The sequence below is a fragment of the Telopea speciosissima genome, chromosome 7 (genome assembly GCF_018873765.1).
Source record: "Telopea speciosissima isolate NSW1024214 ecotype Mountain lineage chromosome 7, Tspe_v1, whole genome shotgun sequence".
NCBI classification, from domain to species: Eukaryota; Viridiplantae; Streptophyta; class Magnoliopsida; order Proteales; family Proteaceae; genus Telopea; species Telopea speciosissima.
Window position 1 is genome coordinate 48,322,937 of NC_057922.1, and position 19,231 is coordinate 48,342,167.

Below are 19,231 nucleotides of genomic sequence, written 5' to 3' on the forward strand. Positions count from 1 at the left end.
CACTCCACTCTGGAAGACTAAAAATTTGTTTCTTTGACATTCTTGTTGAAAAGATAAGAAACAAGGTGGCAGGTTGGAAGGGGAGACTTTTATCCTCCGGGGGACGTGTTACGCTCTTAAAACATGTCCTATCTTCTATCCCCATTCATGTTCTTACAACGCTGGACCCGCCTAAGGCAGTTATTTGGAGGATATATGGGATTTTTGCTGATTTTCTTTGGGGAAGCTCGGAATGGGGAAAATGCAGGCACTGGGTGTGTTCGAGGAAGGTTTGTAGGCCACTTGATGAAGGGGGCTGGGGATTAGGCTTCTGGAGAATGTTGGTATTTCTCTCAGGTTCAAGGGTCTTTGGAGTGTCCTTTCTGATCGCTCTTTGTGGAGTGCTTTCTTTAGGGCAAAGTTTTTTTAGAAACTTTCATGTTACTCTGGCTGGATCGCATGGTGTTGGTTCAAAGTCTTGGCATAATGCTCTAGCCTTTAAGGGGTTCTTGATAGATAGATCTTGGTGGCTGCTTGGCTCTGGCAGTGTTTCATTCTGGCTCGATAATTGGACGGGAGCTGGCCCTCTAATTGACTATGTTGACAATGGCCTTCAGGTAGACACGGAATTGTGTATGAAAGATGCCTTGAGGGCGGACGGCGCTTGGAGGCAGGGCATTTTAGATCACATTGATTCTACTGTAATAAGAGATAGCATTACTAATGGAGGTTTTGCTTTTTCTGATAGAAATGATGTCTTAGTGTGGTCTCCTTCGAGTGATGGTTGTTTCACAACTAAGTCGGCTTGGAATGAGGTGCGGAGTGTTACTCCTGTGATACCTTATGCGAAGTGGATATGGAATCAATTTGTTCCATTGAAAGTAGCTTTCTTCTCTTGGCATCTCCTTAATGGAAAGATCCCCACGGAAGAGGCTTTTATGTCGGTTGGCATACCCCTGGCTTCAAAATGTAACTGTTGTGGGAGTCCACGGAGGGAGACGACTGACCACTATCTGCTGTATGGTGGTACGGCTTCTAAGGTGTGGGGATATTTCAATCTTTTTTTTGACATCTCTTCTTTTCCCTCACAGGATGTCAGAAGTCGAATCTCTCTTTGGCAGAATTCGGCAAGTTGTAACAGCCTTAGTGCTTATATCACAGGAATTCTGCCTTCTTTGATTGTTTGGGAGCTTTGGAAGGAGAGAAACAATAGAAGACATGGGAAAGTAGGTGTACTGCTAGTTCAATAGTTGAGAGCATTAAAGCCTGGGTGAAAGAAATCCAGTTACCCTCCAAGGTTGGCCGATTAGGGTCCTCGAGGGACAGACTAATTCTGCAGTGTTTTGGCCTCATGCCTCCAACGTCCAAGTCGAAACGCCCTCTGCCAAATTATTGGTGCCCACCTTTTGCCTCAATAAAGCTTAATGTGGATGGTGCTTGTAGGGGTAATTCGGGCTATGGAGGAGGTGGAGGGGTCATTAGGCACCCGAATGGTGTGGTACCGGCGGCCTTCTCTAATTTTTATGGTGTTTGCACCAATTCGATTACTGAGCTTCGAGCCTTGAGGGATGGTTTGCTCCTGTGCCAGGATCTAGGGCTCTGTATGGTAACGTTCTTTTTTAGTGTATTTAGTGTTTTTCTGCTTTTTTGGAACAGAAACACGCAAAAAACTGTATGGTATGTCCGGTTTGATTTTTTGTTTGTTTTTAGACGAACCGGGCACTTGGCACACTTTTAGCACACATTTGAGAAACACCAATTTGGTGTTTCTGCATGTAAGAAACGCTTCTGGAAAAATGTCGCAGAAACATAACGTTAACTTAAGCGAGTAAAGGCATTTTTGTCTTTTGGCAATCAAACATAACAAACCGACATTCTCTATCGATTCTCTATTATCTGGAGAACGAAGGTGAGAAGGCAGAAGAGCCGTTGTCCTTTGCGTTCTATACGAAGAGAAGGAGGACGACTACTGCAAATCTGGACGGCCGCTGCAACTCTTGACGACTTCTCCTGCCCTAAAAAAACTCTCGAGTCCAGATTTTTGTGTTGGAGATTTCAAGGATTGGAAATTTCATTTTCCTTCTTCGATTGATGAAGAGGAGGTTCTGGTTCCACCTCCTAATCAATCTTTCGCAGCAGTGGTCGGTGGCTTCATCTATCACTGCTGAAAGATAAATCAAATTTGAAGGACTTGCTGGTTCTTCTGTTATTGGAAGCTTCACCTTCTTCTCCAAATCAATAATCGGGTTCTGCCTTTATCCTAAAATTATTTTCTGACCCATCTATTGGGCTCTTAAACAGGTCGGTAAGGTGGAGTCCTTTCACAGTTCCATGCCATTTTAACACCTTCTGGCGTGGTTCCTGAAGGGGAGAAGAGATAAAACTCTCCACTTCTGTTTGGATTCATTCTCAGCTGCCAACATTCTGTTGTTGTTTATGCCACTTCTAAGCCATCTCCGTTTACTTTGAAATCTCCTATCAGGAAGTGCTAATGGCGACTTTTGCCGTACGACATGTGATTGTCCCCCCTTTGTCCTAATCTTACTCTCCGACCCATCTTTTGGGCTCTTAAACAGGGTCAGTATGGTGGAGTTACTGGAGTCCTTTCTCTTTCGAGTTGAGTTTCTATTTTCTTATTTTTCCTTGCACTTATTCAATTTTCTAATCAACAATTACATCTCTTTCTTGATATTGGTGACATATAGTGTTAAGACCAGTTTGCTTCCATCTTATTCTTATCGTAACTCTCTCAATTTAGTTCAGTTTGTCCTCAGATTTCATAGCTAGCATTCTTTTATTTATATATTCTATTGATTTCTGAGATTAATTTGAAGTCTCAAACTTATACTTATTCATATCTAGTTTCTGCCCTGTTTCTCCTGCTGAAAGCATCCAATCACAACACCTATTTGACACAGAATTTTGAGATTTTCTGCCATTAAATAGAACTGGTGATTAGGGCCACTTGATCAGATTTCCAGGGCTAATGGACCAGCCAGTCTCAGAGTTATCAAAATCCTCTCCCAGAACACCCTCTAGTTTGTCATTATTAGTTTCCCTTACCTTCTCCTTACTTCTCTGTTTTCTTAGTTTATATTCAACAATAGTTGTTCTCTCAGTTTTATTAGTTTATCTTCAAACACATTCTGCTAGTTTGATTCTATTTCAGTCAACCAGTCAAGACCAAATCAGTTCTCCACTATATTATTGTTCATTTGTTCTATTGTTTTGTACAGATCTACCCTGTGGATTCTCTCCTGTTAAATTCCAAATCTAAGGATTGAGAGCACCGATGTACATGAAGATCATGTAGGATGCATTTAAACAATTTAAGTAGGTTTTAATTGTGATGTTTGGTTTTTTTTTTTTTGGGCTAAAAAATCCATAAGTATAAAAACCATGGTGTAGATGGCAATTACGTAATTTTTGGTAAACAACAGAAACGATTCTGTTAAGTGCGACCCATGCAGATTTCTGTTTCTTCTAAATTTCATAAACGTTTTTTTTTCCAGGGTTACCATACAGCATTTCAGGTCCCAGAAACGCTCAAAAAACATAGAAACACAAAAAAGTGTGTCGGACCCAAAAACACTAAAAAAAAATAAAAGCGTTACCATAAAGAGCCTAGGTCTCCTTGATTTGGTGGTTAACTTGGATTCCGCATCCACTGTCAGAATGGTTAATCAAAAGAGGTGTAACCTATGGAAAGGTTGGTACTGGTTCCGGGAGATTTTGACCTTGGTTTCTTCTACCCGGGCTTACGTCTCCTTTGCTTTTCGTGAAAGCAGCAGAGCGGCTGATTGGTTAGCCAATCTTACCTATGACTCTGGGTCTTCTACCATATTCCAGCAGGGCTGCTTGCCTACGGGCGGTTTTCAGGTTATTCTATGGGAGGACAAGGCTGGTCTGCCTGTTCTCAAGAAATAGCTTTTGTGTTTTTTCCATCTGTTCGGGTTTGGTAAATTTTTTTGAGAGGCGATGAGTGGTTTAGCTCCTTGGGTTGGGGTAAGGTGGTATGTCCCCCCCCCTCCCCGGTGTATGCTCCTATTCTTTTGTGGATTTTAATAAAATTCTAGGGGCTGGCCCGGGTCCCAGGTAATATTTGGGTTTAAAAAAAAAAAAAAAAAGATGACTGAAGAAACTAGCAGACCCATAAAGTTGGTTTACTAGAAGCAGTAACTACATTTATTATGCCCATAAACATACAGTATGTCATTGTTGTCAGTAAATGATTCTCTGTAAAAAGAGAAAATTGAATTATTCAGATTGTTGATGTTATTACAAGCTCTCATAGAGATACCAGTAACTAAGACTTGTTTCAAAACATTCCTCATACTTGAAGTTCTCTAATGCATCATCTCAGGTTTGCAGGTTAGAGATGAAATTGAAAATTTATTGGATGATGATATCGACATGGCTGAGATGTATTTGACAGATAAACTCTCCGATCTACAATTTCAACAAGATGAGTCAAAAGATGAAATAGAGAAAGATAATGATTCATACAAATTATATGATGAAAGGTTAGTCCTCATTTTAGCATTTTGTGTTTATGTTTTTTTACTTCTTATCCCAAAGAAAAAAAAGTGTTCAGTTTTACTTTAATCTGTGCTTTGGAGTTGTGCCTATTGACGACATCCATGATGTGCTGGTACTAAATGCATTTATTTTTTGGGGAAATTTCACGTAAGATTCCTAACATTAAGGACAACTACACCTGGAGTTACCTAAATTTCAAAACTTGATTTGGGGTGCCTTAACCGCCAATTAAGTAAAAAAGGGTGTACCCAGTGCACGAGGCTCCCACCACTGTAGAGTCTGGGGGGGGTCATAATGTACGTAGCCTTACCCCGGCTTTGCAGAGAGGCTGTTTCCTGACTCAAACTCATGACCTAGATCGTAATGGAGCAACCTTACTGTTGTGCTGAGGTCCGCCCTCTAGATACCATTAGTTAAGTAAGATTGAAAATTTATTTTTACCAAATTGCCCCCAGTACGCTTTTTCTACAACAACAATTTAGCCTTATCTCAACTAAATAGGGTCTGCTACATGGATCCTTTCAAAACAAAGTAGGGAAAACTAAGATCCACACAAAGGGAAAGGGAATTAAAATGAATGAAGAATAAAAATAAAGAAATGCGATAAGAAAAGTGAGAAATGGAAAAATGAAAAATAAGAGTTAAGAGGAAAGAGGATAGCCCAAGAAATCAGGAAAATCCCAGCTACATGGTATTGACAACGTGGATCCTTGCCCTCCAGTAGGCTCTTCTGAGGTCATGCTTGGCACAAGACCCAGACTATGCATATTATTCTTCACAATCTCACCTATGGTCATTTTAGGCCTGCCCCTATCTCTTATAGTTCCTTCAATCGAAATTAGATTAGTACTCCTTACTGGGGCATCTCCAGGCCTCCGTTGCACATTGCCAAACCACCTCAGTCGACATTCTCGGAGCTTGTTGTTGATCGGGGCAACTCCCACAGTAGCTCTAGTACGTTCGTTCCTTACTTCCTAGTTTTGCCGTACATCCATCTTAGCATCCTCATCTCTGCAACACGTAGCTTCCCTATATGGCACTTCTTAACTGCCCAACATTCCACCCCATACATCATAGCAGGTCGGACAACAGTCCCGTAGAACTTCCTTTAAGCTTTAAAGGGATGTGTCGGTCACACAGTACTCCGGTTTCACCTCCACTTCATCCATCCCACTTAATTCTTTGTGAAACATCATCATCTATGTCACCTTCTTTGTGTATGATAGACCCATCATCTATGTCCCCTTCTTTGTGTATGATAGACCTCAGATATCTGAAATGGTCATTTGGCGGTATCTCTTTCTCCTCAATTTTCACCATGTCATCATCCATCATAGTGTGACTGAAGTTACACATCATATACTCCGTCTTTGATCTACTAATCTTAAAGCCCCAATACGCTTTTTCTACATCTTTGAAAGATACCGATTGGAAGGAAATGGTTCAACTACCATGTTTTTGTATTTTTAATTTGGGTTGGATCATAGCTATTCAAAGCATTTAAATCTTTCTGAACACTAAGCTTCACTAATTCCTATCCTTGTCAGTTTCTACAGAATCCTTGTTAGTTCCTACAGATCTAACCATTGGATCAACCCCATTTTTGGAGCATATATTCTGCAGGATCTCTACTCTATTTGGCCTGATTTTTAGCCACATCCAAGCGTTGGTTGTCAAGTTATTTATGTCTTATATTCTATCCTGTTTGTTCTATTCTTTCTACCACCGTGATTCTGTCTTGTGGCTTGCTGTCCATTAATCTATCTACAGGTTAGTGGACTTCATCACTTAGTCTTCTAGTTTTGTACTAGAATCAACTGTCAAGACCCGTTATGGATTATGAACTGTTGTCCAAGCCAACAACAAGGCACTTTACTTCTTTTTAATGAGCTTTCCATCTAACCAAGAAGAAAGCTTTCTCTCTGGGCAGAATGATGAAATTGAAATATGATTTTGAACTTATGATTACTAGTTCATTACGGAAACATGTTTCTTTTATGTTCAGGTAGATGTTTTGTTTTAGTTTCATAAGAAAATTTGCGGTGCCTAAATGTTGCCTATGGCAAAGCTCAAGAGGCAAGCGTCCTTTTTGATGATGAAGTGCTTTAATTTCTGTTTATTTCATTGTAAACTCTATGACTTCTGCACTCTGTTATACCCATGGTTACCTCAAAAAACAGCGAAGTCTCCAACATATTTTGCTGAACCAATTGGTACTTATGTAGTCTGTTTTCCTTCCCTGTCCATTCATCATCATTTCCTTCTCAGATTCTGTTATTCCATCATTTGGCAATAAGATAACCTGTCACGTGGCTTTTTCCCATGATAGGGGGTAAAACTTAAGAAAATTCTTAGTATTACTTTTGTGGAATAGGTCCTATCATGTCATGTAAAGCATCTTAGGTGGATTACTTACTATTTACTATCACTGATTTCCAGTTGTAGTAGACTACAACTAGGGCTCAAAAGATCAGTTACACAAACCTAGAACATTTGGTGAATTTTATGAATCTGAATCTGTGGTATCAACAAGGTTCAGAAATTCATTTTACTGTTATAATGAAGGGATTTCCTGTAATGTTTCTTTAAAAACTTAAGGATTCTTATCTATTAATTTGGTGTCATACTAATTCTTGTCTACTTTCAGTGATGAAGACTCACAAGATAACAAAACTAGCAGCGAAAAAGTTACTGGTTTTAAGCCAAATGTTGAAGAGTTGGAAATGCTGCTAGAAGCTTATTTTGCACAGATAGGGCGAACCTTGAACAAGCTGTCAGCTGTAAGTCGTGCTTCAATTTTATCCTTTACCTGCTATATGGGGGCTTTCATCATTGGGGATATCTTTTAAAAAGATATACATAATGCTCCACTCATTGAATGATGGAATGATTGTTTCTCTTCTGAGACCAGGTTTCTTGCCTTGGGCATGATGTTAGAATGTATGTCAGTCTCTGTTTGCAAAAACAAGGACACTTCTGTCTTTGTTGATTGTGGAGTACAAACTCCAAAGGAGCTATCTGGGAAAATATAATAATACATTCCAAGTATAATTTAGGCATAGCAGGGAATTAGTGAAGGAAAACAATAAATGAAGCAAAAAAAAAAATTAAGGAATTTCATAAATTATGGTTTAGCTTCGTATAATTACATATAAGGAGGGAATGGACAAGATGTGAAAATAATAGATTACAGCTCTATGTTCGAAAGGACCAGTCACCTATATTTGCATAAAGTGGGAGTTGGATCAATGGTGAGGCTTTGGGGAGACATTGGGTTTTGTGTGGTGCTTCTTCATTTCTATTTGATGACAGTAAAGAATGCGTCTTTGAAGCAATATATGGAGATTAGTACTGGAACTTATGGTAGTTTTAATTGGAGCTCAATGTTCATAAGACATCTGTAGGATTTGGACATTGAGACATGGTTTGTTTGGTTCAGTCACTCAAGTGTTTTTGTGGATCTATTAGCAGAGGATTGTTGAGTTTGGAGGAATGTTATGAAGGGCACCATTTATCAATAAAAAAAGCCTGATCCCAACTAAATGGCATCAGTTGTGAAGGCCATATTTTCTGTAAAAGCATATCACAGATCCTCGTGATTATTTGGGTATCATAAACTTGGAGCTTTGCTTTAGAAGAAGTCTGAGGTTCCACTGGAGTGCAAGTGCTTGCATGGGCTATCTCACCTAATGCTATTCTCCCTATTGAGTTATTTCAAAGTAGGGTTTCAAATTGACCTGCAAATGTTATATGTGCAGCTGTAATATGGACATAATTGTTCACTTGTTATGCTTTGTGAGTTTTCTTGGTTGATATATTATGTAGGTTTTTTTGGTGTTAATTGGGTTCCCCCCGGGTAACTGAAGTTGCTTTTTTTTTTTGCTCAGTTAAATTTAGATCTTAAATCAAGAGCTTGTTTGGTGTTGAATCGAGTTCTTGCATGGATTTGTTGGGCTGTTGGTGTTGACTGGGTTCACCATTAACACATGCAAAGACTTCCATCAGCAAAAATAATTTTATGTCCCTAATAATTGAATGGATCAAGGGAGTCTTCTATAGTCACTTTACTCTAGCACAATCACTTTATTACTTGAATTCACTAATATGTGAAATTGTTCTATGTAACTGATTTTATCCTATTAACATAAGATCAAGATGTCCTTCCCCCCCCACCTTTGTCAATTGGATCCTCTTCTGCATTTCTACCCCCCGGTTCTCCGTTCTCCTCAATGGCAGGCCCAGCTGGATACTTCTCCTCCTCCGTTGGTGTCCGCCAGGGCTGCCCCCTCTCCCCCTTCCTTTTTTGTCTCTCCCTTGAGGTCCTTTCTCGCAGTATCCAATCCAAAACTGACCTCCTCCTCATCTCCCCCTCCCTAAATGCAAGCCCACCAACCTAACCCATCTTGCCTTCGTTGATGATGTTAAGTGGATCTGAATTAGAACTCTATGCTTGGATGATTAATTCATCCCAAGCACCTTCTTATTTATAAGAATAATAGAATAGTAAAATATGTACATGAGCAATGTGGGACTAAACCACATAATACAAAACTAATTAAATAACAAAGAAAAGGTCTAGAATACCCCACGGTATTCGCCATATATCTAACACTCCCCTCAAGTTGGAGCATATATATCATGCATGCCCAACTGACTAAGATAGGATGAAACAGCTTGCTACTCAGTCCCTTAGTGAACACATCACCCGGTTGATGGTAGACTTCACAAAAGGAACACAAATGAGGCCGGCCTCAAGCTTCTCCTTGATGAAATGTCGGTCAACCTCCACGTGTTTAGTACGATCATGCTGGACAGGGTTATGAGCAATGCTAATGGCTGCTTTATTGTCACAATAAAGCATAATGGGAAGATGGACAGCAACACCGATATCCTGTAATAATCCTCTAAGCCACGAGTTCACAAATTCCTTGGGCCATCGCACGAAACTTCGGCAAGACTTGGACCGGCCACAACATTCGCTTCTTGCTCGCCATGTGACAAGGTTCCCACCAACAAAGGAAAAGTAACCAGAGATAGATTTCTGTCGGAGAACCATTGCCAATCGGCATCGTATAGGCTTCAATCTTAAGGTGACCCGTGGGAGATAAGGATTCCCTTTCTGGAGCGGACTTCAAATACCTCAAAATACGACTGGATTGCATCCATATGAGAGGAATAGGGATCATGCATGAACGGCTCACCAAACTCAAAAGAATCGCAATGTCGTGTCGTGTGTGAGAAAGGTAGATTAACTTGCCCACTAACCGATAAATACCCTTGTCACAGGCTCACCCTCTTTCTCCCTAAGTTTTGTAGTAGCTTCGTAGGAGTATCCAAGGATGAGCCTAGCAGCCCCGTGTCGGTCAATAGATCAAGGACATATTTTCTTGAGAGAGAAAGATGCCCTTTGAAGAGCGAGCAACTTCTATCCCTAGAAAATATTTAGAGGACCAAGATCTTTGACCTCAAACTCACGGCCAGGAGGAGCTTCAAATCCCGATAGCATCACCATCATTACCAGTGACCACAATATCATCCACATAGACTATGAGAAGAGTTACCTTGTCACCAACTCGCCGATAAACAAAGTGTGATCAGCATTACTCGCTATAACCTGCTTGAAATCATAGCCTTGTGAAATCGCCAAACCATGCCCTAGGTGATTGTTTCAGCCCATAAAGTGCACGCTTGAGCCTACGAGACCTTGCCCTTGGTCCTATCATCGAGAATCCTGGTGGAATGTCCATATAGACCTCCTCCTCAAGCTCCCATGGAGGAAGGCATTCTTGACATCTAATCAACAAGATCCCACCCAAGATTTATAGCACAAGATAATAGCACCGGACTGTTGAAGCCGCCATCGGTGCAAAGGTCTCCCGATAGTCAACTCCATAAGTTTGAGTGAACCCTTTGCAACCAGGACGTGCCTTATATCGATCCACGGAACCATCACCTTTCGTTGACCACGAAGACCCATCTACATCCAACTGGTTTCTTTCCCGGAGGAAGAGTCACAAGCTCCCATGTATTATTTTTATGTAGTGCTCTCATTTCTTCCAACATTGCTGCCTTCCACTTTCCATCTCGTAGATGCTTCCTGCCAAGTTTTAGGAATCGAAATGTAAGAAAGAGAAGATACAAAAGCACGAAAAGATGGAGAAAGAGAGCTATAAGAAACAACACGAGATATGGGATGTAAAGTAAGTCCTAGTACTTTCATGTGAGCAATAGGTAGGTCGGAAGAAGAGGGATTACCAGGAGATGGAGGATCTCGGATCTGGGAGCCAATTGGATGGGTATTGGTGCTAAAGGGATCGCGAATCGCCCTCTGTTGGTTCTCGCCTTGTGTAGGTGAGTATGTTGGAATTGTCAATTCTTTCTTGAAATGCACCAATAGTTCTCTTCGGACTCGAGTCAGCTCCCCGAATAGAACATTAACAACACTATTTTCTATGGTCTCCCCCGTAAAGGATTCCCATTAGGTGAGGGAGGAACAGCCGGAGGAGGTTGGACATCATCCAAAGGAGGTTGGACAGCGCGGAGGAACCTCTAGTGGAGGAATCTCAAAGGGCACATCTTCACTAGAACTCTCCCTTTCAAGAGGTGGTGAAGAATAATAAGAAAGGGCCTCATGGAAAACAACATCCATACTCACCAAGGTACGACGGGAAGGGGGATGGTAACACTTATAACCTTTCGGGTGGGAGAATAACCCAAGAAAATACAACGGAGCCCACGAGGCTCAAGCTTGCACTGGAGATCTGGTATCCCTAGCATAACACACACACCCAAATACTTTGGGAGGGACAATAAAGGAGGAATGGCCCAAAAAATATCGAGGGGGTACGGGAATTAAGAACCCGAGAAGGGAGCCTATTGATGAGATAGGCGGCGTGAGAACCGCATCCCCCAATATTGAGAAGGAACATTCCTCCCAAACATCAAGCCCGGGCCATTTCCAACAAATGGCGGTTTTTCCTTCTCGCCACACCATTCTCAGGCGGGGATCAACACAACTAGTTTGGTGAATGATGCCACGATCAGCCAAATATGTTTGAAATTGTGATTCAAGAACTCGGTTCCATTATCACTTCTCAATATTTGGAGAGTAGCCGGAACCGAGTTTGAATCATCTTATGAAAATGCTTAAAACATGAGAAAACCTGATTTTTAGTGTGCAAAAGATATACCCAAGTGTTCCGAGAATGACAATCAATAAAAGAGACAAACCAACATGACCGAAAGAGGGGCTGACTAGGGCCCCAAACATCGAATGTACCAAATGAAAACAAGAAGAACTCCTTTTATTTGAAATAGGATAATTTGAACGTGTCTGTTTGGCGAACACAAGTCTCACAAAAAAGTCATCCTTAGTATGTAGGGGTGACCAAACGAGGAAATAAATGAGCTAAAATTCGAAAGGGGGTGACCTAACCGAGAGTGCCTGGTAAAGTTCGGAAGAGACCAAGGAGTTCGATGCGCGGAGAAGGCAATGGTGGTGAGAGAAGCGACCGTCATCAAGTAGGTACAAGCCACCATGCACTTTACCCAATCCAATCGTCTTCCCTGCAGGCCGATCCGAAACACACAATGAGATGGAAAAAGCGACTTTGCAGATTAAGATCACGAGTAATACTACTAATGGAAAGAAGGTTAGTAGTAAAATTAGGAATATGTAAAATGTAAGACAAGGGAAGAGAGGAAGTGCAATTGATGAGTCCTTTTCCGGATATTGAAGAAAGGGACCCATCACCACTTTGACCTTATCTTTCCCTGAATGGGAGAATATTTGTGAAACAGACTAGAGGAACCGGTCATATGATCTCAGTATCTCCGGAATCTATGATCCAAGGATGGGAAGCCACGAGGCACAATGACCTACAAATGGAATACCCGACCGGGCAAAGTGTGAACTCGAAGGAGCCGAGGAATTGGCGAGAGGCGATGTAGTAGAGGCAGAGCGAAGTCCCGAGCATACGTAGGAGGGCCTCGTAGATCATCCGGGATAGACCAAATGTCGATGAGTGGAGTTGCAGAATGATCTCACCGATGGGCCTTGGTCTTTGTCTTTATCTTTGTCTTGGCGCCCTTTTAGCTTCAAAATCAGCCGGTTTCCCATGAAGTTTCAGCACTTCTCCTTGGTGTGGTAAGGTTTGTGAGGACTCACAAACAACAGATCCGTAGTAGAATCACCAAGAGAAGCAATGCCACTAGGTGCGGGAGGGCAGTGGCAGCTGACCGGAGAGCCGATCCGTCATTAATAGGGGGTGCAACATGGCAGCCCTACGGTTTTCTTCAGAGGAGACTAGGGCATATGACTGCTCAAGTGTGGGAAAAGGCTTGTGACCCAACACTTGAACCCGAATCGATCATACTCCACATTTAATCCCGCCAAGAAATCATAAACCCCGATTTTGTCCATGTGTTGCTTATAAGAAGTAATATCTCGGTGTACTTGGGTAGAAAATCAGAAAAATGGTCCAATTGTCGCCAAAGGCTGCAGCAAGGTAGCATAGTATTTGGAGACCATCAATTCTCCCTGAGTAGTGTGAAGGACCTTCTTCCCGATTTCATATACCGGGCATCATTGCCAAGTTGTCCATAAGTCTCCTGCAAGCAGCCCAAATTTACGAGGTCGTATCAAGGAGAAGAAAATTGTGTTGTAGATCCGTAACCATAGAACCAATCGAGTAGGACATAAGAACTCCATTGTTGGCAAGCCACTTGTCTTGAGCAGCCCCAACCTCGAGTAGGCATAGGAGTGGATCCCCTAATATGACCCGAGAAGGCCACGCCAAGAATGGCAAAGGAGGCAGACCTAGACCAAAGTAGGTAATTGGTGCCATCCAACTTGATTGGATTTGGAGAGAAAGTATGATACTGGTTTGCTGTTTCCATCACCAACATAAGTAGCGATCGAATCCACAGAGTCACCCATGGAGGCAGTCAAGAATCCCAAATCGGAGAAGAGGGCTGTTGTGAAGAGAAAACCAAGAACACCTCCAAGTTAAGGGCTGAAACAAGGATGAAAGCCTTCTAATAATGCAGAATAAGTGTCTCCAAGAATCAGCAAGCAAGCAGGAGAAAACCTTGAGATCGATATTTTCGTGGTTTTGAAAAAACCCGAAATTGCTGAAATCGATAAGATGATGTGAGGCCTGAAAAATGACTGTATGAGGCTGAAATTGCAGCGAAGGACACTTGAACAGATGTGAAGCACTCCTCAAAAATCAGAATTAAGCGATAAGTGGAACCCCAAGATCGACAATTGTCGGGGTTTTGAAAAAACCCGAAAGTGTGAAGAGATATCGATCTTGAGAACTTGATGTAGCTTGATGTAGGTGCTGGAATACTGATCTGCGCAGTCCAAGCTCCAATATAGTGAACAAAATCCTTGTAATATAATGTGAATCTGTCCAATGAAGGCTGAAGTCTTCAATATTCGCAGCAAAGGAGGACAGCACCTTATCGATCAATTCTTCATATCATGAAGTGAGGTAACAAGGAGGGCAGCAGCTGGATCAATAGATCACCTCATCGTGCTGCCCTATAGGACAAAGAAGAACAATGCAAAACAGAGGAAAGAAGAGGAGAGAAGAGAACAGAGAGAGATCGAGAATTAGAGAAGGGGAGGGAATCGTGGATGGTTCTAATTCATAACCCGCTCTCGATACCATGTTAAGTGGATCTGAATTAGAACTCTATGCTTGGATGATTAATTCATCCCAAGCACCTTCTTATTTATAAGAATAATAGAATAGTAAAATATGTACATGAGCAATGTGGGACTAAACCACATAATACAAAACTAATTAAATAACAAAGAAAAGGTCCAGAATACCCCCACGGTATTCTGGCCATATATCTAACAGATGACCTCATGGTATTCTCCAAGGCCAATCCCCTTTCCCTACAGTCCATAATGTCATCCCTTCACCTTTTTCAGGGGCTTTCTAGTCTTTGCATTAACCACCATAAATCCCAAATCTTCCTTGCTGGGGTTCCTGATACCACCATTGCGACCCTCTCCGCCATCACTGGCTTTACCCTTGGCACCTTACCTGTCCGCTACCTTGGCCTGCCCCTTATTCTTGCCAGACTTTCTGCCCATCATTGTAACCCTATACTTGACCTCCTTTGCAAGAAACTTCAGCTCTGGAAAGCCAAACTTCTATCCTATGCAGGTCGCCTTGAGCTCATCAAATCGGTTCTCCAGTTTTGCTACATCTACTGGAGCGGTGTTTTTGGTCTTCCCAAGGCCACCATCAAGGCTGCCGAATCTATTATGTGTGCTTTCCTCTGGAAAGGTATGGACTCAGCCAGATTCCTCCATCCCAAGAGCTGGTCTACTATTTGCTTGCCCAAATCTGAAGGAGGCCTTGGGCTCAGAAGGATGAAAGATGTCAATTTGGCAGGCTCTATCAAGTTGTTATGGAAGCTCCTCACCAACAAATCCAGTATTTGGACCTCTTGGGTGTATGCTGGGCCCCTTCGTAGAGACTCTATTTGGACTGTCAGATCTGCCCCCGACTCTTCCTGGATTTGGCGTAGAGTGTTGCAAGTGAGGCATATAGTCAGGGGAGCTATTTCTTGTAGGATAGATGATGGGTCCCAGACTTACCTTTGGCTCGACAACTGGCATCCTTCAGGTGTCCTTGCCTCCATTGTCAGCACCCGTACCATATTTGCTTCCGGCCTGGACAGGTTTACTCTAGTGGCTTCCATTATCACCAGTGGTTCATGGTCCCCGCCCCTCGCTGATCTATGGAGCTCCCTCCCCCCTATCCCCCCTGGTCACCGAGGAAGAGGTGATACCATCTTGTGGCTCCCCTCCACCTCAGGTACTTTCAGCTCCCGCTAGGCTTAGGACTTGGTTAGACAAAGAGGGACCCGATGTCCGTGGCACAAAGTGGTTTGGTTTAAAGGGCACATTCCTCGGCAGAGCTTCACCGCTTGGCGTGCCCTAGCTAACTGCCTCCCCACCCAAGCTTTTCTCATCCATCGCCACATGCAAGTCTCCACCAGTTGCTGCCTTTGTTGGAATGGGCACGAAGATACAGACCATCTGTTCTTCTCTTGCCCCTTTGCTGCCTCCATCACGGAAGCATGTACTTCCACGCTGGTCCGCTAGGAGAACGCCCCTCCCTCTTCCCCGTGAATGGGTCTGGATTGATATGACTTTTGGGGGTAATTCGATCTGTGACAGGATTGGCAAGCTTGTCTTTTGTGGTACTATTTCCCACATTTGGATGGAACGTAACCTTAGAAGATGGACGTCCAACTCCCGCTCTTTTGACAAGATTTGGAAGGCCATCTTCTTTGATGTTTCATCTAAAGCTTATTCCCTCACCTTGGGTAGTGTCTTGGATACCCCAAGGAACAGGCTGATTGTTGTCTCCTGGGGTCTCCCTACCACCATTCTTCGCCCTAGCTAATCTTTAGCTTCGGCTTGTTGGCCCTCGGGCTTGTATTTCCCCCCCCCCCCCCTTTTTCTTTGTAATTTAAATTTTCATTCATCCAAAAAAAAAAAAGAGTACGGACTGCTTGAAACTAAAAATAGATCAAGCCCAAATGAAAAGTAATAACTCATATCCATGCATAACCGAAGACAAGAATTATAGGAATGCTGCCTTAATAGCCAAAAATAAGAAACATTAAGGCTCTCTTTGGTATGATTTCTATTTGTATTTATTTGACCTATTTCTATTTTTATAGGTGTTTGGTATAGTTTATGAACCTTATTTCTATTTATTACAAATTAAAATAAATTAAAAATCACAAATAACTAAAGAGCTATTTGTCATTTGTGGCCATAAATCATTTCTCTTGATTTGTGCTCTAGACTTTAATTAATATGTGCTATAACAATTTAAAATCAAGGGTAAATTGGTAAATTTGAAGGTTTTTTTTTTAATTTTATAAAAACCCTTTGCTTCATTTGCAATTTTGCTTGGGATTATCTTCAACATCTCGTCTCTATGGTGTCTCAACTGCTGCGGGAGATCAGAGACAATCTCAAGCTCTACATGAGATCAGAAGCTCACATATGCTTCCATGGCCGTTCTCTGGATTGACTAGACCCTAAGTGTGAAGCGACCATGGAAGGAGAGATGGGTTGTACGTGTGTGGGATATTGGATGGGTTCCCCAGTTAGACAGATACTCATGGCAGTTACTGCAATAGATGGGAACAGTATGTTGGATGTTGATGGACAGGTAAAAAAGAGATCAAACCAGAGTACATTTTGTTCTTCTTCTTTTGCTACTCCTGTTGCTCCCGTCTCTCTCTCTCTCTTGGGTAGGTGTGTGTGATGAGAATTGAATTGAAGAACCTTCTGCTAAGTACATTGTGCTTCCATCATTCAAGCATAGATTGAGGAATCCTTAACACAGTCTCCTAAACCCACCAACCCAAAAGGGGTTAAGACCGGGCAAGACCTTGAAACGGCATCACAAGGTTGCCTTGCAGAACAAAGCTCCAGAATGGTGGTAGCAGTTAGCCGCTTTGACTAAAAATGTGTTGATCATCAGAATAAATAGAGATGGAATTGTGCCTTTGGTGATCCTTTCCACCTCAAAGTGAAAATAAAAAAGTGCTCGAACATTTCCACAGAGGACCGTGTGATGGATGAGCGTCCTCTCACAGTAAGAAATGTTTGGAGAATGGTGTGGAGAAGCGTAGGATGGTACAACTGTGGTCACTGTGGGAAGATCGATAGTGTCCATAGAGTGTTTGAATGAATGTCAGAATGAAGGAATCCCATGATGTACAATAGTAGAAGTTACAGATTTAGAGAATATATTCTATAAATAGGAATGACCAAACCTATTTCTAATTATATAATATATTGCACAAATAGTAACCAAACGATTATAATTTGTAGACCAAAATTTATTGTCACAAATGATTTCTCAAAAATAGGTAATAAATTCAAATGCAAGTCATACCAAAGAGACCCTAAAAACAACCCACCCTCCAAAAATAATTGAACCTGCTCTATGACATCAACCAATGATTTTTTGTACAAACAATAGATGACCAGAAGTTGGTTCCATCTGACAGTGGCTCTTATCGGTAATGTTCCTCATTAGTCAGACTTGTTAACACTCTTGGACAACTTGTGTAATTTTATCATGTGAGAAGGGAACAACAACGAAAATGATTGTAATAATAATATATGTGTGTGTGGATGTTTTTGGCCACCCACCTTTAAGTGTATTCTTAGAAAATGGTTGCCTATTGACATTTTGAGATGTATTGGTCCTCACTTTTGTGGTTTTATCCCGTTCTGAAGTTTTATCAAGCCTGACCTGCCTAGTTCATGTGCTCCTGTTTCGAACCCTGACTGATTAGTAAACTGGCTATTATTTGATTTTGCCTGCTAGCCTACTAGATGGTTGGGCTCAGTCATGGTTGATGACCCAGTGAGCTACTATACTTCCATGAGTCCCAACATGAACTTACCCAACTGTCCAGTTGATAACTGTTTTTAGAGAAACTAAAATGGACTATTATGTATTAAAACTAAAATAACTTTAATTTATGTGGTGTATTAACCTGCCTGATAAAAAATGGGCTGTGTCGGGAAACCGCTGCGTCCGGCATGCCTACGCCTTGATCGCTTATACTAGGGCAGGATCAGGTTAGGTATGTAGCCCAAGACACCCTAGACCTGCCCTAATCCACCAGATTGCCAATCCTATTTCTTGTTTAGAGCAGTTGAGATAACTTTAGTAGAGGGAAGTGGGTCTGCCAGTGAACAGCAATCACATTGCCATATCTCATCAGATGCTTGCTCCATAAATGTACAACACCCTTCTGTTGAGCAATGATATTTGATACTTTTATTTAGTAAGCCCATGTCTGGACAATAATCCTTGACATCCCAATATTTTGTTTTTTCTGTTATGGGGCTCTTTACGCAAATATCTAATCTAAAGTCTAAACATTCTTTAATTTCCCCCCCCCCCCTCTGTTTCCCTTCTAGATTATCCTTTGGTAGAAAGCTCTATTCTTGCATTTCTAATGTTGTCTTTTGGCTCTTCAAAGTTGAGGGAGTATGTCGATGACACTGAGGATTATATCAACATCATGCTGGATGACAAACAGAATCAGTTGCTACAGATGGGAGTTTTGTTGAGTACGGCAACTTTGTTATTAAATGCAGGCATAGTAGTTGTTGGTTTATTTGGAATGAATATCCACATTTCTCTCTTTGATGGTGGGCATGCTGAATTTTGGGAGACCGCCCTTGGTACTGTTGTGGGTTCTGTAGCTTTATATTTTATAGCATTCTACCTGGGTAAGAAGAAAGGTCTGTTGGAGTGATGAAACCTCCCTTTCTATAAATCTTATGAATATGTAGTTTGGAGATCTTGCTGTTACTGTGCAATATTAATGTATAAATTCTAGCTTATGTAATTCTATTTTTTATTTAGTTTGCAGTTTTGCCCAATAACTGTCGCTTGTTTATTGGAACTGGTATGTATACTACTGTTGTAGATTAGAAGCTAAAGGGAGAATTACTCTTTGCATTGCTATCAATATTGGTAAATTGGAAACTGTGGGGTTTTTTTTTAAAACAAAAATTCTTGTTAAACTTGAAGTTCCTAACAAACAAAAGTTATTATAGGAAATAGGTTCATTTTTAGAGTGTCTTTTTCCCAATTTCCTTCATATTGCGATACTTTTTGGCTTCCCAGCTCTTCCAATC

General features: G+C 41.6%; 1 protein-coding gene across 1 annotated transcript in view; it reads left to right on the forward strand.

Moving 5' to 3' along the window:
* LOC122668647 (magnesium transporter MRS2-F-like) overlaps positions 1-18,962 on the forward strand; it is a 40,269-nt gene extending 21,307 nt beyond the window's left edge. Inside the window, exons 3-5 of the mRNA XM_043865186.1 lie at positions 4,351-4,502; positions 7,166-7,298; positions 18,568-18,962. Of these exons, the coding sequence (XP_043721121.1) occupies positions 4,351-4,502; positions 7,166-7,298; positions 18,568-18,846 (564 nt within the window). The 3' untranslated portion in view covers positions 18,847-18,962. The remainder of the gene's footprint in view (positions 1-4,350; positions 4,503-7,165; positions 7,299-18,567) is intronic.
* Positions 18,963-19,231: the final 269 nt, after the last annotated feature.